General features: G+C 35.6%; 1 protein-coding gene and 1 non-coding gene across 2 annotated transcripts; both read right to left on the reverse strand.

Moving 5' to 3' along the window:
• Positions 1-834: 834 nt before the first annotated feature.
• Positions 835-8,714, reverse strand: LOC133327163 (cuticle protein LPCP-23-like). Its single transcript, XM_061535730.1, has 5 exons — positions 8,709-8,714; positions 8,296-8,597; positions 7,636-7,643; positions 1,285-1,337; positions 835-1,204 (listed from the first exon to the last, which is right to left on the reverse strand). The coding sequence occupies exons 1-5, from the start codon at positions 8,712-8,714 to the stop codon at positions 890-892; spliced, it is 684 nt and encodes a 227-aa protein (XP_061391714.1). The 3' UTR covers positions 835-889.
• Positions 8,715-22,938: 14,224 nt separating this feature from the next.
• On the reverse strand, positions 22,939-23,010 carry Trnah-gug (transfer RNA histidin (anticodon GUG)). The gene has a single exon. It is a non-coding gene; the product is annotated as a tRNA-His (tRNA).
• Between the last annotated feature and the right edge of the window lie 2,080 nt (positions 23,011-25,090).

Consider the following 25,090-nt stretch of genomic DNA (forward strand, 5'->3'; position numbering starts at 1 on the left):
CATCAACCATAACCAAATTAGATACACTCTGCAAAATGTTGTCTGAATCGGAACTACCTAGTAAGTTTCGTGCACCACCGGATGAAAATATGTATGGGAGCTATATTTAAATCTGAACCGATTTCAACAAAACTTCGCATACATCAATCAGGACCTAATTCTCTACGTTGTGCAAATTTTTTATCTCAAACGGAGTATATTCAATATATTTAGAGTATATTCAATATGTTACCTCCCATATTTCGGTATTTTTGGGCAGTTTGAGACCATTTTTCGACCAAATTGCTTGAATTTATTTCGTTTTGGAATTTCGATATGCAGAAAGTCTCCCTACCAAAAATTATCACCATTAGCCCCCTTATATCGGTACCCCCAGTAACTGATATTATGATAATTTTAAACATACATTTAACAGTCCAAAATCCGGTATTTTGACAATTTAAAAAAAGCAGTCAACCGTCACTTTCGGAATGGTCTAGCCAATTTCAAATCAGAAGGTTTAATAGTTAAGTATTTTTCCCCTGGCAGCTATTTACCATTTTCTATGAAGGACACATCGATTTAAAATTATTTTGAATGTGTACGTTTTTATTTGTTTTATTCGATACAAGTTGGCGCTGCAAACGTCGTTTTGCCATATACAATATCCATCGATATTACATGGATAAAACGTTGAAAAGAGGAACCGATGAACTTATAATTAATATTTGTAATTTTGCTTGTTCCAATCTATGTTAGAATTTCATTAGAAAAAAAAACAAATATAAATATAAATAGTTTAAGATTTTTTTTATTATTTTTCTTTTCTAACAATATTTGGTCATAGTGGCCAATTTGGACACCATTGTTATGGGATCATTTTCATTAAATCGTTCCAATTTCAAAGAATTCACTTCTTCTTCAACAAAGTGGTGTAGACAGCGGGGACAGCTGGGGCGGCAACAACAGCAGCAGCGGGTGCTGAAACTACAGCAGGTGCCGAATAGGTAGTATATGCAGCGGGAGCAGAATACAAGGAGCGTGTATAAACTGGAGCAGCAGCAGCATAAGTGGTATAGGCAGGATGGGCAGCAGCATATGTAGTGTAAGCAGGAGCTGCGGCGGCGTAAGTGGTATAAGCTGGAGCAGCAGCAGCATAGGTGGTCACGGGAGCCACAACATGAGCGCTGGCAGCAGCAATGAAGAGAGCGAAGCAGATAAGGAACTGCAAATAGAAAAATGTATGCAAGGAATTAATAATAATCCATATGAGAGTAGAAAAGCAGATCCTTTTCCGGTACTTACTTTCATTTTGAGTGGTGTTTTGAAGATTGTTCTTTGCAATGGAGCGTAATGAACTGATGTCAATTACCACAATTGTGGGTGCTTTTATACAAATGGAGTTGAATTTTTTGTTTTTTGGCCTATGTGAGTTTTTGTTATTGTGCTTTACAGAGTTTTTACTGACGTCACAAACTCTAAACAAGTTCTTATTTTTCTTATGATATCTACATGTGTAAGCTTGTTGTTGATAATTCCCATCACAATCCGTATGAGGAATGATGACAAATATAATTGTTTAAACAGATTTTAAGCATGATTTGGACTTAAGTTGGCAATAAGAATAAGATAGTACTAAATCGGCACACGCATCACAAATTGTTATGTTGTATATGCCTGAAGTTCCGTCTCCCTTAAAAAGCACAAATACTCGTAAATGAACCTGTCCATAAAATAGGTAGGTATATGTATTGTTTATTAGCTGTAGTTGTTTAGCTTAAGAGACTAATTTAATAATACCACGATGTAAAATTTAAATCGCAATCCTATGGTCGATATCAATCGACTTTTTTTGTAGCATCCTTTTGTAAATTTAAAGAAGTAGAAACTTTGTTAGATTCACGCGAGCCGACATTTTTATCCCCTTCGCCATGAGGTGGACATTGAACATATGAAAAATCGATCGGCAATATATATGAGGGCTGCGCCATAGAAAATAGCTTAAAAACATGCTTCAAATTCTTAAAATATCAAAAATGTTCTATCTTTCTATGAGACTTCAAAAATGTCAACCAATTTGGCTGAAAAACGACCTCAAACTGAAAAAAATACCGAAATATAGGTTGTGTCCTTATATGGGTATACGCAAATGATTGTACCAATGTCGATAAATTTTTGTATTAATCTTTCCTATTACATAACAACCCAAAAATGCATATTACAGGCAATTCGATTGAAGACGTATCCAAGATCCTTCATATGGTTGCTATAAGGAAACGTATTTTATTTTTGATGTTTTGCAAAATAAATGGAATTTCAACAAAATTATATGAAAACCAGTGGGCGGAACAATATAGTCAGAGGGGGCCGGCATTATTATACCCTATACAACTACCACGGAACACAAATTTTCTGCTGATCTATATTACGTGCCTGGGCAATATTTCGCGGTATGTTCACCCTCTTGTCCAATTAGAAATCAGCAGCTACTCTTTCTTATCCTGGCATATTTTTTCCGGTATGAACATTTACGTCTTAGTTGAAATGACCCGCTGAATATTGACCGACCAAACATCCATTCTCATTAGTTGGCCAGATTCCCTTCCCCATGTGATGTGTTCTGATGTTCGGCAAAAACTATTTTTTGGTCTATTTATACCATCTGATTATCTCCAAAAGTTATAGGCCTTGACCATAACTTCGTGTAAAATTTCAAATCGATCAGCCCGAAATATATGCCCCCTAGTGTGGAAATAAGAATAGATAGATCTCGGTAAATGTTTACGTATAACTCCCACATACGAGTACAATATAATTGATATCAATTTAAATGTCAACCACTTGGAGTGGGTCTATGTTCTTGAGGAATAATTATATACGCCGTAGAATGCATTTTTTCATTGTTCACACAAAAGTCTGGGTCTAATTCACTCGCTAAACATTGACCGATCTTCAATAAAACCTCATGCTTATTCTATGGTCAAACCCCTCTCTCTGTATAAACCGTTCAGATCACAACGGTGGCCTCTAGAGCTACCAGAAAAGCAGACAAAAATAAAGTTTTTGTCCATTTCATTCCCTAAATATTAATCGATCATTACCAAAAACAATAGGGTGATCAATTATAGGTCAACAACTTCACTTTCTCACCCTGGCATATCTTACAAATCTTGTTTTCCCGAGGTGAATATTTACGACATGAAATAAAAATAAACACAAAAGTCTGGGTCCATTTGACTGGCCGAATGCTGACAGATCTTCATCAAAACAGTCCTGGAGTAAAAATTCGCCATGTTCGGGTCATAATTGTGGCCTCTAGAGCGACCAGAAAAACAGACAAAAATAAAGTTTTTGATCCATTTCATCCCCTAAATATTAACGGATCATTAACAAAAGTAGTACGGATCTTCTTTGACCAGAACCTGTTCTTCATGCAAAATTTCAGGACGATTGGTCGATAACTGTAACTTGTATTGTGTTTACAAGTTATAATGGACAGACGGACGGGCTGACACACATGTCTAGATCGATTCAGCTAGTTGAGATATGACGATCGTTATACTTAAAAGTGGTTCTAGGACTAATATTTTGCGGCGTTACAAACTCTTGGCACTGCACAAAGCTACAACATAATTGTGTAGGGTATAAAATTTGAATTACAAATTACGCCCCTTAATGTCTACATAACGAAAATACCCCTTTTTAATGTTTGTGTTCGGAACCCATTCAGTAGCACAATCACTCGAATTCTCAGATATAATATATATATTTCTTTCTGCTTAAAGATCGACAAATACCATTTTAGTCGTCAGAATATGGAGTTTAAGCGTTGAAAAACCTTGTTTTTGAGGTGTCTTATTCTCCGATAATTGGCTGGGCCAAACATTTCACATCCCCCACCACGTGGAGTGCATTCAAAATTCCTTAAGTCGATCGGGATATTTATATGGGGACTGTGTTATGGTGTTATGTAATAGTAGGTACTTCATGATCCGAAAAAATAATGTTCCAAATTAAATTTATTTTTTATTCCGCAGGAACCTGATATGTCAAATTATTTATACATCCATGAGAAAATTTGGTAAACACTTTCTTACCGAAAAAGAAGAGAAATTTTCTGTAGGGTTATATCAAAAAGCTAGGACATCCTTCCAGAACCCTTTATACCAAAATACAGCCCCATCGGTTGTATAATGCGGCTAAAGTCTTAAAAATACCGAAATTTGGGCGCTACCTTTCTATGGGAGCTACACCAAACCGTAAATAATTGTTGGTAGGAAGATTTGACAACCTATAAAAATTGTATAAATCAAATTAGAGTTAATTCGGTTGAAAACCAGTAAGGAAAGTAGTAAAGTCGGACGGGGCCGACTATATGATACCCTTCACCACTATGGGTATATTAAACAGGACTATTAACATGAAATTGGATGAAATATAATATGTTATATTTATCTAAATGTGAATCTACCTAGATCTGTCCATAAAGTATGTAAATCGACTTCAAACAAATATAAATAGGTCATCCGTTTGGCTATGCCTGTACTTTTAGAAAATGCAACTACGTAGTTCTATGCTCAGTTTTGTACGTTGTGCAAAATTTGATGTCAATCTGACTAACATGAGGAGTTTGATGCCCAATTTACTTGAAATCGGGCGAAAATATATATGGAAGCTCTATCCAAATATTAAGCGATTTCAAACACACTTCTCACACTTATACTACTTACACACTTATACTAATTTTAGAACGTTTTGTTCCTATTGGTTCCTTGGTGCGTAAATTACTTAAAATCAATCTATAAGGCAGACATCACTCTAGGCTCAATTCAGTACGTTATGCCAAATTTCGTGCAAATCGAAGGATATATAGGGACTTTGGGGCACCATTTACATGAAATCGGACGAAACTATATATGGGAGCTATATCTAAATCTGGACCGATTTTCACGAAACTTGGCAGGCATCATTCTAGGCTCAATTCAGTACGTTATGCCGAATTTCGTGCAAATCGAAAGATATATAGGGACTTTGGGGCAACATTTACATGAAATCGGTCAAAACTATACATGGGAGCTATATCTAAATCTGGACCGATTTTCTTGAAACTTGGCAGACATCACTCTAGGCTTAATTCAGTACGTTTTGCCAAATTTCGTGCAAATCGAAAGATATATAGGGACTTAGGTGCACCATTTACATGAAATCGGACGAAACTATATATGGGAGCTATATCTAAATCTGGACCGATTTTCACGAAACTTGGCAGGCATCATTCTAGGCTCAATTCAGTACGTTATGCCAAATTTCGTGCAAATCGAAAGATATATAGGGACTTTGGGGCACCATTTACATGAAATCGGACGAAACTATATATGGGAGCTATATCTAAATCTGGACCGATTTTCTTGAAACTTGGCAGACATCACTCTAGGCTTAATTCAGTACGTTATGCCATATTTTGTGCAAATCGAAGCATATATAGGGACTTTGGGGCACCATTTACATGAAATCGGACGAAACTATATATGGGAGCTATATCTAAATCTGGACCGATTTTCTTGAAACTTGGCAGACATCACTCTAGGCTTAATTCAGTACGTTATGCCATATTTTGTGCAAATCGAAGCATATATAGGGACTTTGGGGCACCATTTACATGAAATCGGACGAAACTATATATGGGAGCTATATCTAAATCTGAACCGATTTTCACGAAATTTGGCAGGCATCATTCTAGACCTAAATGATTAGGCTGTACTAAATTTCGTGCAAATCGAAAGATATATAGGGACCGTTTACATTAAATCGGACGAAAATATATATGGGAGCTATATCTAAATCTGAACCGATTTTTCCCAATTTCAATAGGGTTCGTCCTTGGGCCAAATAAGTGACCTATGCCAAGTTTCATCCAAATCGGATCATAAATGCGACCTGTACTTTGTTCACAAAAATACATGGACGGACAGACGGACAGACGGACAGACGGACGGACGGACGGACGGACAGACGGACATGCGTAAATCGACTCAGAAAGTGATTCTATGCATATTCTCAAAAGGAACCATGTGTCTATCTCGTTTCCTTTTGCCTGTTACAAACATATGCACAAAGACATAATACCCTGTACCACAGTGTGGTGAAGGGTATAAACATTATTGCAAGGGAGATTTTCTACACATCGAAAATCCAAAATATAAAATTACAGTTGATTTCTTTGAAGCACGAGAGTTTTGGATGTAGCGTTATATGGGAGACTTCCTAAAATGTGAATCAATATTAATCATGTTTAGTAGGAAGATATGATAATTTTGATAATTTTTCGTAGGGACATTATTTAGTCAAAGAGAATCCAAAATATTTAATTACTCATAAATTGGTTCAAAACACGTGCTCAAGCTCCTCAATATATTCCTTTTTGGGTAGTAGCTTTCCTAAAAGGTGGACTAATATTGATACATTTAAGTATGAATATTTACTACTATACCACGACCCAAAATAACAAATTACAACCAATTAGGTAGAAACGTGTGCCCAAAACCAACAAAATGTCGATAATTGGGGGGGTACCGTCATATAGGGACTTCCCCATAAAACCTAAACCAATATTGATAATTTTTTGTAGGCAGATCTGGCAGTCTAAGTGAATGCAAAATATCAAATAACAGCAGATTCTGTTGAAAACCCCCAAAATACCAAATAATGAGGGGGTACCGTATATGGTGGCTACCTTGAAAAGTGGACCAATATTGATTATTTTCGCTAGTACGATTTAATACCCAATGGGAACCAAACGTAAATAGAATTCGGTTCAAAAACGTGTAAATATGATAATACCGTATATTTGGAGTTACCCTTATTTGGAGGCTATACCGAAAAGTGGACCGATATACCAATACCAACAATAATAGGAGTAATAACAATGTCAGTGCAAAATATCAAAGCTCAATCTAAACCAGTGAGCGGAGCAGTATAATCGGACGGGGCCGACCATACGATACCCTACACAACTACCACGGAACTCAAATTTTTTGCGGATGTATATTCCGAGCTTGGACAATATTTTGTGATATTTGCACCCTCTTGCCCGATTAGAGGTAAACAGCACCTCTTCCTCACACTCACATACTTTCCGAATATTACGAGTATTCAGTACAGCTATTGTCCAGATTCCCTTCCCGTGGGTTGTGTTGTGATGTTCCGCTTTCACTTGTGGTCTATAGATCGACTCGAAAATAACACAAAAAATTAAGTTTTCGGTCCACTTCATTCCAAAATTATTATCTGATCATCATCGAAGATTATAGGCGTTGTTGTCCGATAGTACAAAATGAAAAAAATCGCTGTTGCAAACATAAATTTACTGTGAAAAAATTCATTTCGGGGGGGCCCGGCCCCCAGGTCCGCCCCCCTGCGTACGTCCCTGGCCTAGGACCATTATTTCGCGGCGTTACAAACTTTTGGGGCTGCACAAAGCTATAATACCCTGACAACATAGTTCTGTAGGGTATAAATATTAAGGTCTGTGTCGTGATTTCAACACACATTCACAAAATGACATTGAGTTTTATTCTGATCAAAAATATATAAACGGTATGGGGTCTCCGGTGATTATATCGAGTCATTGCAAACGGAATGACAAATTTAATATACATTCCACCCTATTGTGGAGGGCATAAAATATCATGTAACTTCCTCGGAAAATTAATTTTATGATAACTGGACATAATTTCATATTTTTTACACAAAAGCCTTTGTTCACTTATACGGAACCTATCCTCCATTTTAATGTTAATTTAAAAAATTTTTTCTACAATTTTTTTAAGTGGACACCAAAATAAATTCGTATATACCCTAAGTGAAAAATATTCCAAAGAAATGTAATAGGATCAATAATGTCTCAGGAAGTCATATTTATGTACTACTAATACCACATACTGATATGTTCTGATATTAGATACGATCGTAAGATTCCTTGAAACTTTGTTACAAATTTTAATGAAATATTTTAACCTTAGAGAACCAATTTACTCAAAAATAATAGAAATAATCATTAACAAATAAATAAAGTATAAATATTATCCACCGTAGTGCAATTTGAATTACAGGTGTTCTATTCCTCTGGGAGTTTGAATTTCATAATGGACCCACTTCCAGAAATTCCCCCAATTAAAATAATAACTCATATAAATAGGTTGCTTAGTTCATTTTTGTTTATTCGTTATTCCGAAAATCGTTAGGCCAAAAGCAAATTTGCGATCACTTTCATTATGTTCCTAATTAATCGACGCATTCCAATTTCAAAGAATTTACTTCTTCTTCAACAAAGTGGTGTAGACAGCGGGGGCAGCTGGAGCAACAACAGCAGCAGAATGAGTTGAAACAACAGCTGGGGCCGAGTAGGTGGTATAGGCAGCAGGAGCTGAGTACAAGGAGCGGGTATAAACTGGAGCTGCAGCAGCATAGGTGGTATAAGCAGGTGCGGCAGCATAGGTGGTGTATGCTGGAGCGGCAGCAGCATAAGTGGTATAAGCTGGAGCAGCAGCATAGGTGGTTACGGGAGCCACAACATGAGCGCTAGCAGCAGCAACGAAGAGAGCGAAGCAGATAAGGAACTAGATGGTAATAAAAAATAGAAAAATATATATATATTAATTCTTATATCCCCATTATTTAGATGATAATAATCCTTTGGGTTTTCATCCTTAAGCTGCTAAGATATTTACTTTCATTTTGAATAGATTTTTTGCTGAAGATTGTTCTTTGCAATGGAGCGTAATGAACTGATGTGGATTGGTGGAAATGTGTTTACTTTTATACACAAAAAATGGGTGTATGATTTTTTGTGGAATTATGATTTGTTGTTGTGGGATTTTATGTTGAATATGTTGTTGATATGACTTAGTTATTGACATCACTCACAAACAATGCCTAAGAAATAAAACAAGTTCTTGATATACGTACATGTAATTATGTGCGCATGAGTAAGCTTATATCAATCAAGCTTATTATTCTTATTATTTCTGTTTAGCTTTTTGTCAATGTCAACAATAATTCATAGAATGTCTGGAATGACAGGCATAAGAATTCCAAGAGGTAGACAGACAGAGGCAGTTTTTGGATGAAATTATGTTCTACAGAGGAAAGAATTTTATTTCTCCCGGATTCAGTTGACTAAATTTTTGGAATAATCAATAAATTATGAAAATATATTGGCGAAATTTCATAGTTAGGTGATTATTATTTATTAATAAAACAAACTGCATCATTGTACGCAATTGGATTTTAAATTGTGGTAGAAAACTTTAAAGTAACTAACATCGGAAGGTGTATAAAAGTTGGCCAATATCAAACATTTTCGGAGTGTATTTTTTATGGAGGGTATTTTAATTTTTAAAATCAGTTTAAAACTTCTGAAAAAACGTTTTCATTATTTTTAGCTTTTACAGTTCCTTGCGCCCAAGAAACTTTCATGGAAAAATGTGGTCGGTACATGTCTAGTTTTAGATATTGCATATACCTTCCAATTATCAGTATTTTTGGACATGTTTTTCAAACGAATATATCATACCAAAATTTGGGAATATTAGTCGAATATTAACCGTTCCACGAACTTTCGAGGACTTTAGTGAAATTTTGGATAAAAACTTTCTTATATTAGTATAGACCCACGAGTTTGGTACTTCGTCTATATAACGATTCCGTCCGTTTTTTCACTACTGACCAAGTTTATTTTTTATTCATTCGTACTGTACCCTCATCCTTACTTGCTCTACTTAGCTGGATTGTGACAGACCATTTGTTCCATAATCCGAACTTAAAAAAAAATTCCAGGCGCGTCGGTCTTATGAGCAGCTCTTCCAATTTGAAAGACCATATTCTGAGATGGTATCTTCCACTTGGCCTTTACATCGGATTCGTGGCCTTCCCCTTCTACGAGAACCATCATCGTTTTTATATGGATTTTGAGCTGGGGCATCCTCATCCATTCTCACACAACGCTGCACCTCGATATATCTGACTATGTCGACGTCAGAGAATAGATGATACAACTCATGATTTATTCGACGGCGATATTCACTATCAAGGCAGATCGGCCCTTTCGGATAATTTTTTTTATTGCGCCAGTACACATGCTTCAGATCGATATAACAGCATAGACAGTGTCAGCGTCTTGTAGAGTGTGAGTTTGGTCTGGCGAGAAGTGGTCCTTTGCGTCTCGTACGACCTTTTCCGGCAGGATGTTACAAAGGCCACACGACAAAATGTGTCACCTTCTCTGAATCCTCCTTCGATTTTAATGGGCTCTGAGAGGTCCTTTCCGACTTCAACTGCTGACCTTGTGGCAGTTATCCTGCATAGACGTGCTAATTTTGCAGGAATGCCCAACGCAAACATCGCTTTAAACACCTCTGAACAAATAGGGCTGTCGAATGCGGCTTTATAGTCGACAAATATGTGAAATGTGTCGATGTGTTTTTCCGTGGGCCTTTTTTAAAGTCTTGAAGTCAGATTAAAGCTCAACCAAACCTCTTTCATACACTACAGTATGCATATACGTCATAATTATACCCTTCACCACACTGTGGTACAGGGTATTATGTCTTTGTGCATATGTTTGTAACAGGCAAAAGGAAACGAGATAGACACATGGTTACTTTTGAGAATATGCATAGAATCACTTTCTAAGTCGATTTATGCATGTCCGTCCGTCCGTCCGTCTGTCTGTCTGTGCATGTTAAATTGTAAACAAAGTACAGGTCGCATTTATGATCCGAATTGGATGAAATTTGGCATAGGTCACTTATTCGGCCCAAGGACAAACCCTATTGAAATTGGAAAAAATCGGTTCAGATTTAGATATAGTTCCCATATATATATTTAACCGATTTAATGTAAACGGTCCCTACATATCTTTCGATTTGCATGAAATTTGGTACAGGCTAATCATTTAGGTCAAAAATGATGTCTGCCAAGTTTCGAGAAAATCGGTCCAGGTTTAGATATAGCTCCCATATATAGTTTCGTCCGATTTCATGTAAATGGTGCCCCAAAGTCCCTATATATATTTCGAGTTACACGAAATTTGGCATAACGTACTGAATTGAGCCTAGAGTGATGTCTGCCAAGTTTCGTGAAAATCGGCCAAGATTTAGATATAGCTCCCATATATAGTTTCGTCCGATTTCATATAAATGGTGCAACAAAGTCCCTATATATCCTTCGATTTGCACGAAATTTGGCATAACGTACTGAATATAGCCTAGAGTGATATCTGCCGTGTTTCGTGAAAATCGGTCCAGATTTAGATATAGCTCCCTTTTATTATATATTGATTTTAAGTAATTGACGCACCAAGGAACCAATAGGCTGTTAGGAACAAAACGTTCTGAAATTACTATAACCTAACCTGTGACATGTTTGTTTGAATTCGCTTAATATTTGGATAGAGCTTCCATATATTTTTTCGCCCGATTTCAAGTAAATTGGACATAAAACTCCTCATGTAGTCAGATTGAGATCAAATTTTGCACAAAATTGAGCATAGAATTACATAGTTGCGTTTTCTAGAAGTACAGACAGACTTATTTATATTTGTTTGAAGTCGATTTACATACTTTATGGATAGATCTAGGTAGATTCACATTTAGATAAATATCACATATTTTATTTCATCCAATTTCATGTTAATAGTCCTGTTTAATATACCCATAGTGGTGAAGGGTATCATATAGTCGGCCCCGTCAGACTTTACTACTTTCCTTACTGGTATAATTTTTTGCCCGTTTCACCAAAAGTCCTGTCCATTTGTCCAGCTTAATATTGGTAGGCTTCCATCGAAACAAACATACCCATTTGTTGGCTAGATTCCCTCTGTTGTCTCCTAGATCATAAGTGTTAAAAATATTAAGTGATCCTTACCAAAAACAATACAGGTCCGTCTTTGGCCAGAGCCGGATATATATGCAAGGTTACGTGATAATTGGTTTATATCTGCGACCTATACCTTAATTACATGACAGTAAGAAACAGACGGGCGAACACACATAGCAAAATATGACGATCGATATAACCCTTTCAGTGTCAAACAAAAATTTTGTCGGAATAAAAATCTAAAATGTTGTACTTAAAATCATATGAAGGCACAGAGTTTAGAAAAAAAAGCAATTCTTATTTTAATCCTCGGATAGTTTTGTCTGTCTTTCAGCAAAAACAAATTGTAACGGTACATAGGATAACCGAAAAATTTCAAAGGAAGAGAGTAATTTTAAATGTCGAATATATTCGACAAAAACGCTGATAGGGATAATAGGTGGGTCTACGATCAATATTCAGCGGCATTACAAATTCGTATACCTTCACAAATTAGTTGTGTAGGTTATAAAACAGATGCACAGCATTCCATGTATAGGAATCCTTTGTGAATCCATGGTCTACCCTTCACCCGGGCTATCCAACTATAGGTATAATAAGAATATCATTGCGTTCATGACAAAATTGTATATCAAATAAGCTCAATTCTTTAGCTTTTTTAATTATTCTGTTTTATAAAACTCGCTCAATATTTACCCTTCTCCATATTCAACGTTGTAAAATAATTATCTGTTTATTTTCTTTAGTTTATTTTTTATTGTATTTGTTGTCATCCATGTTTTTATAACTGATGCGCTTAATTATGCCAATCATTTGTCATGTGATTGATTCTTTGCATATTTTTTTCATATTGGTGTTGTTGCTGTTGTCATGTTTTTATGTCATTATTGCAGCCAATTCTGTCTACCTATCTGTCCTATGAAAGCATAACTCCAAACGTTCATTTGTATTGATGGTAATGGCTGGCGTTAAATACAACACTTGTGATGTCACAATCTCTCCACCATGATGTCAAAGTTCAATTAAAAGCTGCTACTCATGTTCGACACCATGTATTTGTATACACCACCTGGCTTTTCATTATCCCAGTTCATGCTTGTGTCCAGGCACCATTCCATCCCATACCACGGTCAGCAATAATGTGACAGGAACGCTTGTGTGTGTCACACACATGTCGTTGTCGTTGTTACTGCTGTTGCTTCTGCTTTTCGTCTGCATTAACGAATGATTTTATGCCAGCTTCAATTAACATTGTTCATGGAACACCTTTCTGTGTTTGTATTGAACAAATGCTCCTGCTCCTGCACAGCAATCCAGCTAGGATTACACTCATCGATAACAGCTTTCAACACTGCAACAGTGTGTTGTTGAATTGTAACACAAACACATAGGCAGAAGGAATAGGGGAGGAGGGTGTGGATGAGGAGGATCAGAATTGCAAAAGTGTTAAAAAATATCAATTACATGTTGTAGTCACACACATACACTCACTGGGAGGTGTATTGATATGTTAAGAGCTATGCAATGTTTTTGTTGATGTCCATTTTAAATGTTGCCTGAAATGTTTTAATGAAATTGTAATTGTGTTTGTCAATATTTTCGTGTATGGGTGTAATGTGTCTTTGACCCTAGGTGTACATGCATACGAAAAATGTATGTTACATATCAGTGTGTTCATCTGCACAAATGAATATTATTATCGATTTAAGGGGAATAAAAAGCGCGAAAATTGTTTAATTTCCAAGAAATGTTGTCAACAATTTCTGAATAAACATGTACAAAAAAATATATCATCCGCCATGAAGTGGGCATTCAAAAATCAACATAGACCTACATTTTAAATTGTCTTCCAGGATGATTTTATTTCACAATTATGCTGCGGGACCCTTATACGTAGATCATTTCTGGCAAAAAAGTTTTTTGGCCCTCCGAAATTCCAAAAATAGTTGGACTATACAAAAAAAGTAGACCGATATATCTTAAAAATCAATGCCAAATTTCAAAGATCTCCTCACAAATTGCGATATATCTGTGTCACCCTATGGTGGATAGTAAAGACACAAGCCACAAATAGATAACAAACCTACATCTGGCGGCAAGCAGTAGTAATATTTTTATGGGTTTTTTGCTTCACATTTACCCTACTGAACAGTCGGTCGTTTCAAAACATAAACGAAAATAGATATCAAATTACAAGCAAAACTTCGGTTATAAAATATGTACACCCATGATCATGAAAATGCCTAACATGTTGCGGGACCATTATATGACGATTATATCAAAGCATAGGCATATCAAGAAAATTATGTACAAATATGTTTTTGCTCTTGGGGTTTTCAAATATGCGACAAAAACCATCATAATATTTAAAATGGGGCGATATTGTCATATGGGGACTATACTAAATACCGGACTGATATATCCTATGTATGTCAACGGTCACAGTAAAGACACAAACTGCATCCACATAAACACCATCTGACGGCGACTAGTGGGCATATGTTAATGGGTTATTTGCTTGCCTTCCCACATTTAACCTACTCAAATTGTATTTGGGCATATTGCCACGCAGTATTTAAAGTAGAACTTTTAATTTTTTACAACATATTGCTACTACTGTTAGCATGCTTATAAAAAAATCTACTGACTGATAATTGTAACTTTGTATCTACGGTTTTCAGAGTGTAATACTACAACTTTGTATCGACGGTTTTCAGAGTGTAAATAACATAAGTTCAATATAGGTCGACGTTATCAATACAATTTTGTAGATCAGGTTTTTGATAGATTTATGGACATTGTCCTCATGTAAATTTTACGAAGGAAGGCGTTCTTGGGTCATGTGTATAGATATGATTCGTGATTTGGAGATTGGCTGACTGCAGACATGTTTAATCGTTATCAGTTGGAAAAGGGACATTTTTTCAATGGCTATCAGTTGATAATGGGACGTTTTTACTATCGTCTGATGCGATTGGTTGCGGCTCGCCGTAGTCGAATCCGTTAATTCGAACACCTTCTGGAAAGTTGTGTGTGGGGTAGAACGAGCGGACACGTCGTCAGGAGGGAACAAATCGACAGACGCGAATATATAGGCAGGAGCAAACTAATCGAAAGAAGTCGATAAAGAGCAAAGGAAACGGTAAGTGCGAACAATTCGCCAGTAGCGAACAGATCACTAGGTGTAAATCGCCTATGGTTGTTCGGTGGAAATTTATACGACTATAGTCAATGGTACACGTCTTGTTAATACAAGCTCCACTTCGATGACAGAAGTTGAACTCAGTGTTACCATTTTGGACATGTCGAGGCAAACTTGGCCCAAAAAGCAAATAAATTTTTATTTTGTTCCGATGGTTGGCCATTTAGGTTAGGCGTATAAATCAAGATGACTTTTGAGGACCTTGGCTTCTCTGGTGCCGAAGAATAGCTTGATTACCAATTTTTGGTTAGCTCTGTGGCTATTATACTTTGAGCCCGTAGCGACAAACAATTATCATAACAACATGATTTCTAAGTCATCCTGCCTAAGATCATGTCTCTGTATATATCCTTCGTTTAAGTTCAAGTTTCAATCAGATGGAACGACAAATGTAACGTAACAGCAAGTTCAGTGGTGTTGAGGAGACATTGTTGTTGTCTTCAAATTAGTAAGTAGTGCATGGACGACTATGGACGAAAAATCAATCAAATTAACTTTGTGAAATTGTCTAAAAGTACCAAACACCGCAACATCAACATAGAGACACCCATCAACATTACCACCCCTACCTGCAATGTAAGTATCAAACCAGACACCAGATGTGAACAGTAAATAACCACCATCCATTCCCCCACTCCCAAAAAAAGAGTATTGTTTCATATTGATTTTTTGTTCTCTTTGGCATTACATGACCAATGGATAGTCGTCAGTGGGACAGACCAACAAAAGCACACCAGCACCAAAATGCCATAGAATCTGATTACAGACAAAGGTAAGTTCGAATCATTTTGTTGTTGTTTTTTTTTTCAGTAAGGCTATACAATTTGACCATTATCACTTAACAACAATGACTTTTAGTTACCTCTACTGGCTTTCCGACCAAGAAGTGTTCCATTGTTGTGGTTCATTGGTAACATTACAGTATAATTGTTGTTGCTGCTGTTTTGTGTTTTTCGGTGTGATGTGGTTGGTTCCATACACGTGTGTGCAGACGGGTGTATAATCTTAAGCCATGACAAATCACTTATCGATTATCTCAATGTAGAAGTTTTTTTTCTTTTTTGCCTCTGTTTCCACACCAAATTTTTGGTTCCGATTGTTTGTTTATTTGTGGTCTAGATGTTATTTTTATTGTTGTTGTTTTTGTATGTAGTAATTGTAATTACATTTTGGTTAATTTATCAGGTTTGCGTGTTTGCAACTTCGACTAATGTGATTCAGTTCTAAATTAAAAACAGAAATGAAATGGTAATTAAAAAACAAACAAAGAAACAACAGCCATTGCTTGCATGTGAAAAGTGATCGATGGAAGTGTTTAATTATGCAATCGAAATCAAGTGAAAATTGTAGTGACTCAAACAAAAGAATGAAAAAAAAAAAAAAACAATCGACGAGTTGTTTCTCTTGCATTGCCTCACTCAACCTGGGTTTGATGTGTTTCATTACTATAACATCACAACCTCTTTGAGTGAGCTACAGCAGGTTGAATTTACATCAAAAAAAAAAAAAAATTGTGCAAAAGTGTAAATTCACTTATATGAGAATGTATTAATTGTGAAACATATAGTAATTGTGAAACAGAAAGAAATTAAAATTAAAACTTTCGATTACATACCGCAACAAAATCAAATGTGAAATATTTGCTAGTGACTGAACGCGGATTCTTCGAAAGCCCTACGAGATATTAATACAGCAAAAGTGCCCCTAATGTCAGAATCGACTAGTAGTGCATTTGTTGATTTTAAAGTCAAATAACTAAAAATAATTGATCCGCATGCCAATATTCTCTGTTTCATCCGTACACACCAAATTCAATATTCAACACTTACTCGATCGATTAACTAAAAATATTACAAAATTTCGTAGTATTTTGCTTGGTACAATAAAAACGTACTTACATGCAATAGAAAATGAGTATTTAGGGCTGATGCGTTATTTATGTCCTAAAACCGCCCAATTTTGCGTGATTTACCATACTTTTACTTTAAAAAACGCACGAAAACACCATACTATGAAATTCAGTTTTTGTGCCATAAAGTACTAAAATTTTCAAATGTTGTCCAATTTTTGAAAAATATTAAATTTAAGTATCAAAGTTCTTGGTATAGTCATAATTTTTATACCCTACACAACTATGTTGTCAGGGTATTATAGCTTTGTGCAGCCCCAAAAGTTTGTAACGCCGCGAAATATTGGTCCTAGACCCTCCTTTAAGTATACCGATCGTCATATCTCGACTAGCTGAGTCGATCTAGACATGTGTGTCCGTCGTCCGTCTGTCTGTCCGTCTGTCCATTATAATTTGTAAACACGATACAGGCCACAGTCATGGACCAATTTTCACGAAATTTTGCATATAGGATGGGTTCTGGCCAATGAAGACCCCTATTGTTTTTGGGAAAGATCGGTTAATATTTAGGGGATGAAATGGACCAAATACTAAATTTTTGTCGGTTTTTCTGGTCGCTCCAGAGGCCGCAATAATGGCACGAACATCGTAAAATTATCCGTGGAGAAGGGGATCATGCCAAAGAATAAGCATGCATGTTTTCATAAAGGGTCAAATGGACCCTGACTTTTGTGTGAAAAATGACAAAATTTGTATTCTATAGTGTATATATTTACCCTGAAGGATATAGACCCGAGAAGTTTATATTATATCCAAGAGGAGTGGTTGACCTTTAAATTAATACCAATTATATTGTTGTATGTGCTCGGATGTGGGAGTTACACCTACATATTTACAGGTATCTCCGTATTCGTATATTTTTAGTAACACATTATCACTCTAGAGAGCGGAACTATAGCGCTGATTGCTTTGAAATGTTCCATGAGGTTCCAGTTATGGTCAAGGACAACGCCTATAATTTTCGGTGATGATCAGATATTAATTATGGAATGAAGTGGACCGAAAACTTAATTTTTTGTGTTATTTTCGAGTCGATCTATAGACCACAAATGAAAGCCGAACATCACAACACAACCAACGGTGAAGGGAATGTGGACAATAGCTGTACTGAATACTCGTAATATTCGTAAAATATGTCAGTGTGAGGAAGAGGTGCTGTTTACCTCTAATCGGGCAAGAGGGTGCAAATATCTCGAAATATTGTCCAGGCTCGGAATATACATCCGCATAAAATTTGAGTTCCGTGGTAGTTGTGTAGGGTATCGTATGGTCGGCTCCGTCCGACTATACTGCTCCGCCCACTGGTTATATTATGTAAATAGTGCACTAACTCCAAATATTCATCCGAGTAAGACAAAATTTGGAATACTATATCGTATTGAGTCTGTAATTATGTGTGTGAAATTTCGTCGGATATAATAGATATAGTTCCCACATATATTTATGTGCGATTTTAGATTAATGGTGCATCAAACTCCAATTATTAGTCCGATTGAGATGAAATTTCGTATAGGGTATTGAATTGTTGTGTGTTAAGTTTTGTTGAAATCGGTTCAGATTTATTTATAAATTCCATATAAATTTTCGTTGGTTTTTATGTAAATTGTTATTTATTTTTTAATAAAACTGAATATATTAATGACGCTAGGCATTTGCTGTCGACAGGATATTGAAGGATAGGATATTGAAGATATAGCCGATTTATTGTGTCAGCATCAATTGACGGCAAGAGGGCTTCTCAAACTTTAAACGCAGATTTCTCCAAACAGCGATTTTGCGAATGGCGGACACGATAACTCTAATAATCCGATCGATTCCAAATTTTGGGACGTTTCTCTGTGAGTGTATAGCTATTGTATGAACTAGGATAAATCCAATCGGTTAAGATCTTCGTTATTTTTTTACTTGGTTTGTGGTAAAAAAGGCGATTTTCCAAAAATATTTATTCAAAGGTCCGCCATTTTGTTGATTTTTGAGCGAAGAAAATAATTCAAGTATACACGAGAGCCAGACATTTACCCTTTCTAACACCGTTGGAATTTTCGGATTCCAATGTTCCAGTGAGGAGTAATCATGTCCACCATAAAAAATAAGAACTTTTCTTTAATCCCATAAAACAACAACATAACAATAACAAAACAATTTTATAAATTATTTTTCTTTTCCTTTTTATCACCAAATATATTTCTGCAAAGTTACATTAAAAAGTAAAAGTCACATTAAAAATCTTTAAAATTAAAAATCGAATGGGGGAGGGTTCCCTTAAATCGATGTACAGATTTTTTCCCGAATGAAGTGAAATTTAGCATAGGTTGCAGAATGGCATTTGTGTATTGATTTAACACTAGTTTTACGGATGTTGGCTCATACCAGAAAGTTTTTTCAATAAAATATTCATTATCACAAAAATCATAGAAAACTTTTTTACACATAAACTCAATTTTTTACACACAGGCCTAAAGCAGAATTGTTTGTCTTGTTTGGCTGGATGGCGCGCATGATAACTCTCGAATGGAGTCGCAGATGAAATCCAAAATTTGCACATCGTATTATATCTTTCATACCTAAATCATCTTCCAGAATATCAGACAATACCTTCTAGTATTATATCATCAGAATATCAGACTTCTTCTAGTACCTCCCTTACAAATGGTCAAAAATTTGCTAAGAAATAAATGTATAATATCCCACGAAAGGATTATCTGTTTTATCCAAACTTTGAATAACCTAAAATTTTTACTAAAGCTATATCGTGTTTGAAGATGAGAATTATTATCATATCCTTCTGGTGCATCCACCATAAGTGTCCATGTTTTGAAAATGTATAAATATCTTATAATGCGAACGGAGTATTGGATTTGTTAAAAACTCTGCAAATTGAAAATCGATCCATTCCGAATATGGGTTCTACGGATCCATATAATGCGAACGGAGTATTGGATTTGTTAAAAACTCTGCAAATTGAAAATCTATCCATTCCGAATATGGGTACCTTATGTACCTCTTCCACAAATTGTCAACATCTTAGTTTCATAGTCTATATGCTAGAGTTGGACAATCTAGTTCACGTAGCGGATCGATCTTTCTCGTCCCTTTTTTAAAAAGGAACTAGTTCGTTAATGTAGTTCCTTTGCTCCATATAGTTCCTTTACTCCATACAGTTCCTTTGTTCTTTATGGGCTTATGTTTATATATTGTCGACAATGTGACAGCATTTGAAAACGAACAAGAAAGAATAAAGAATATGGGAATAAAGGAACGAAATCATTAAAAGGAACGAGATCAGTAAAAGGAACGAGATCAGAGAAAGGAACTAGATCAGAAAAAAGAATATGAATAATATGAAAAACAAACCAATTCGAACACTTTTGCACATATAAGAAAAAACAAACAAAATTAAAGCGATTTTTAATATTTTATCCAGGCCTTGGCCCGCCTGCGTACGTCCCTGATCTCTCAATCGGAAGGTTGGACGACTGTGAACCCCCTCGAACAAGCTTGTCGGCAATCTCATTCCCTTCTATGTTATTATTTCCTGGAACCCAACATAAATTAACTATCCATCGTATAGAATGTAGAGAAGCCTTGCAATCACAAACCGTTTTTGATTTAATAGTGCACGACTTAAAAGCCTCGAGGGCCGCCTGACTATCGACACATATAGTTACCAGTCCTATACTATCGACAGTACGTGTTTTGACTATTTAAGCCGCTTTCGTCATTGCAAGGATTTCTGCTTGAAAAACGCTGCAAAGGTCGTTAAGTTAATATGAGATATACATTTCTAGTCCCCTACAGTAAACGCCTGCACCAGTGCCTTCCGAGCAGAGGTAAGGAGCCACCAGTCCAGGATGTCATTAAAGTCTCTATTAGAGGGAACATAGTCACCAATGTGAGTACTCCTCTTTAAGAAGTCACAACCTGGCGCCGTGTGAAGGACTTGCGTGACCAGAGACTTCCAGGCGTCCGTTTCTCGGAGCCTCAGAGCACACCTAGCAGCCTGGAATTTAATCGGAGAGTATAGTGGTTGGAGGTTCAAAATTGCATTCAAAGCTGCTTGTGTTGTGCTTCTTAGCGCCCCGGTTGTCAGGATCGAAGCCGATCGCTGTACTGTATTCATTTGAGTCAGCAGTATCTTTTTGTTGACCCCTTGCCACCATACAAGGCATCCCTATGAAAGGATTCATTCTTTGTGCGTTCCTCAACGTAGGGTAGAGGGGCACCTTTAAACAGTGCTCTTAAAATCTCGGTTTAAAAAATTTCCGACCCGCAACCAATTTTTTTATATGCCAATCTTGAACTTTATCTGCGTAAACCTTTTTGGCTAGATTTTTCAGTTGTAGACAAAATTTACATGAGTGACCATGTTTTCGCAGTGCCATTGTAAACTTTTAAGTTTTTTTGTTGTAAGGGCGCAGAAAGAATTCCGTAATAGTTTTCATTCGTTTAACAAATTTTTTACATTCCAATTATCATTTCAATCATAACTAATGTATTTTCTTTCATATGTATTTGCTACACAAAATTTTATTATAAATTTCCCTAAAATGCCGCAGGCGGGGCACCTTTGAACATGTCCAGTAACCTCTAGTAAAAAACGGAGTTCTTAACTTTTAGCTTCGATTTCTCAAAATTTTAAATGGGCAAATAAGACTACGAAATTAACTGTATTTTCCACCATAATAATTTTTTGTTTTTATGTCATTTTATGTTTTAATAAATTTTGATCTTAAGTTTTGAATTTTCGAAAATTTTTGTATAATTTTTTTAATAAATAAATGGATTTCTTATATGTATGGATAAAATAAATATATATTTGAACATAAACACTAAAAAACCTATTCCGTTCAAAAATACCATGCCTTATCCAAAGGTGTCCCGCTTTGGGGGGTTCTGTTTAAAAGACTTTGACTTCGTCCATTAAAACAGTAAAAAATATTTATATCAAACTTAAAATATGTCATATGTATATTCATTGTAAAGGTTACATATGTACTTATTAGTTAAAATTTATAAGAAACCAAAAATTTTAAAATAAAACATTTTATGAAGCTTGAAAAAAAAGTTTTCAAAGGTGCCCCCTCTCCCCTACCTATTCCACGTTAATTTGTGGTCAAGGATTGTACTAAGGTATTTTGCTTCTACAGAAAGGGATAAGGTCTCTCCACCAAAAGATTGCAAGGGGAAATTTGGAAAATTACGTTTCCTAGTAAAGAGCAAAATTTCTGTTTTAGTGGGGTTTACGCCAAGACCATTGGTGTGTGCCGATTTTGTCAGAGTTGTATGGCCACCCTCCATAATGTCTGAAATAGTCAGCAGAAGACTACATCATCAACATAAGCTACAACCCTTATTTTTAGATGGTCGAATTTTAGCAGTATCCCATTTTTTTACGTTTGACCAATTGTGGGGGAGGTATATGTCCCATTTCCCAAAAATATACAGGTTGGTTAAAATATTAGGTTGTGATACCAAAAGGAGTCGACCGGTAAAAATACTTACTTGTCCTGGGTTTGGTAAAGAAAGAAGTTGTTTTCTTATTTTGTTCTCATTTCAGTATGATTGCTATGATTTCATGTCGATTTTACCAATTTCGCACCATAACTGTAAATTGCCTATTTATATTCTTGTCAATGCACCTTTAAATTACATAATTACATAATTATTGGTTACTTTTTATAATAAACATCAACAAATATTTGCTACTTTCGATATTTTCATAATTTTAGGTCAATCAATGGACAATTATCCACGCCGAAACTGGCGTGGCAACATAATTACAAACTAAAATACTGACACCATATTTAATTTTTATTATTTTCATTAAAATACTTTAACATACATTATTTTTTACACAATTGAAGTCTTTCATATTTTTTGCCGCTTAATAAAAGTTGAATATTTTCAAATAAAAAAAAAAACAAAAATGTTAAAAATAAACCTTCTCCGTGACAATGTTACATGTGAACATTGCCGTGACCAGGATTCGAACCTGGGTTACTACGGCCACAACGTAGGGTCCTAACCACTAGACGATCACGGCTATTGAAGGTTGTTGAAGTGAGTTAACCAAACAGGGTACACACCCTTTTACCTTGTATTGAAAACAAACGCATTGGGTATGTTAGTACACCACTCGAGTATGAATTCAACACGCAGCCTATAACAGGGTGCTTATGAATTCCAACATTTCCTATCATGTTAAAACATGGTGGTGAAAATGGAATGGTGAAAAGTCGCACCACCAAATAATGTGGAATAATAAGAGTAACAACAACAACAACAGAAACCAAACACCACGTGTAGCGAAGTGTAACATACATACTTAAAACAATTTAAAATCTATATTTATTTAAATATTTTGTTTGTTTTTTTTATTTGTTAAAATAAACTTTTTAAATATATGTATAACAAAAAATGTAGTTGTAAACATTAATACAACTAAAATGACAACTTAATTGTTTGGTCAAAATATATTTGGGTCTAATATTTACTAATTCATTGAGAATACCAATATTCGACACTTTAAGGATTTTCGCATTTTAAACGTTTCATCATCCCGAGTGTATTTTTTCCACTATATTGTGTTTAGGTCCATCTGTTTCAAAATTTTTCTTCGGGGAGAAGCAACAAAAATTTGTTGTTTGTAACTCCAATAATTTCCTTTATTTCTAACGGATTTATATTTTTCCTTTCAAACAAGATATATATTTCGTAAATCGGTTGAGGATTGGCTGAGTTACAGTGGTTGAAATGTGAAAAAAAATACGCATAAAAATACCCATTATTTAACTCTTTTTTCCAATTTTGAGCCAGAATGATAGAAAATGTGTTCATTATTTACTTATATGCCGACTGTATGGAAACCTTAAAAGTCGTTGTTCCTAAGGTTGGTATCGATAAAAATATTATAATTACAACAATGTTGTAATCATTTTAAAAGTTTTCTCCTGTATGTTATTTTTATACCATCCATCATAGTATGGAGGGTATATTAATTTTGTTTTTCCGTTTGTAACTCATCGAAATAATCATTTCCGACCCTATAAAGTATATATATTCTTGATCAGAGTAAAATTCTATGACGATATAGCCGTGTCCGTCTTTCCGTCCGTCCGTCTGTCTGTTGTAATCATTCTAGCGTATAAACGAATAGAGATATATGGCCAAAATTTTGCATAGACTCGTCTATTGTCTGCAGGCAGGTCAAGTTCGAAGATGGGCTTTATCGGTCCACGTTTAGGCATAGCTCCCATATAAGGTTATCCCCCAATTTTAGGTATTTTGAGGTTCTTGAGCGCGTTTTTCAACTGAATTCACTGACATTTAGTACATTGAGTAGCAAATCTCGCCACTAAGAATTATAAATATGGGTCCATATTTTCGGATAGCCCCCATATAAGGTACCCCCAATTTTCAGTATTTTGGGGGTTTTGATCGTATTTTTCCGCCGAATTAGCTGTAATTTAGTTTTTTGAGTTCTTAATAGGTACCAAATCTCTCCACAAAAAATTATGGATATAGGTCCATTTTTTCGGATAGCCCCTATATAAGGGTACCCCCAATTTTCGGTATTTTGGGGTTCTTGAGCGCGTTTTTCAACTGAATTTGTTGCAATTCGATATTTTGTAGTCGTATGTGGTAACAAATCCCTCTACCAAAAATTATTAATATTCGCCCCCTTTTTGGGGTAGTCCCCATATAACCCCCTTTTTTATATTAAAATAGTTATCTGATTTGTTCCGCGGTTTGAGTTTGGTTTTAAGACTCTGTTGTAATCATTTCACCTGCGGAGGATAGCGAGATAAAAAATTAGAACGTATGGTTCGATAATGAACTAGAGCCGCATTTAGACCTAGCCCCTGTGTGGAGGTTTCAGATGGAGTGGACTGATATTCCCCATCTTCGAATTGAATTATCAATTAAAAATTTCTGAATTTGTATTATGGTTTACCCTATGGTTTACATAATCTGTTTTTAGATATGTCGGTATAGGTCTACTTTTTGGTATGTTCCCTATATTTTAGTTCCTAGTACGTGTCTATGGTGGAAAGTATCCAAGGTTCGGCCCGGCCGAACTTAACGCTTTTTCACTTGTCTTATGTTATTTGAAGTCATATACA

The sequence above is a fragment of the Musca vetustissima genome, unplaced genomic scaffold (assembly GCF_032173495.1).
Source record: "Musca vetustissima isolate MV318-11 ecotype Yass unplaced genomic scaffold, APGP_CSIRO_Mvet_v1 utg68265, whole genome shotgun sequence".
NCBI lineage: Eukaryota > Metazoa > Arthropoda > Insecta > Diptera > Muscidae > Musca > Musca vetustissima.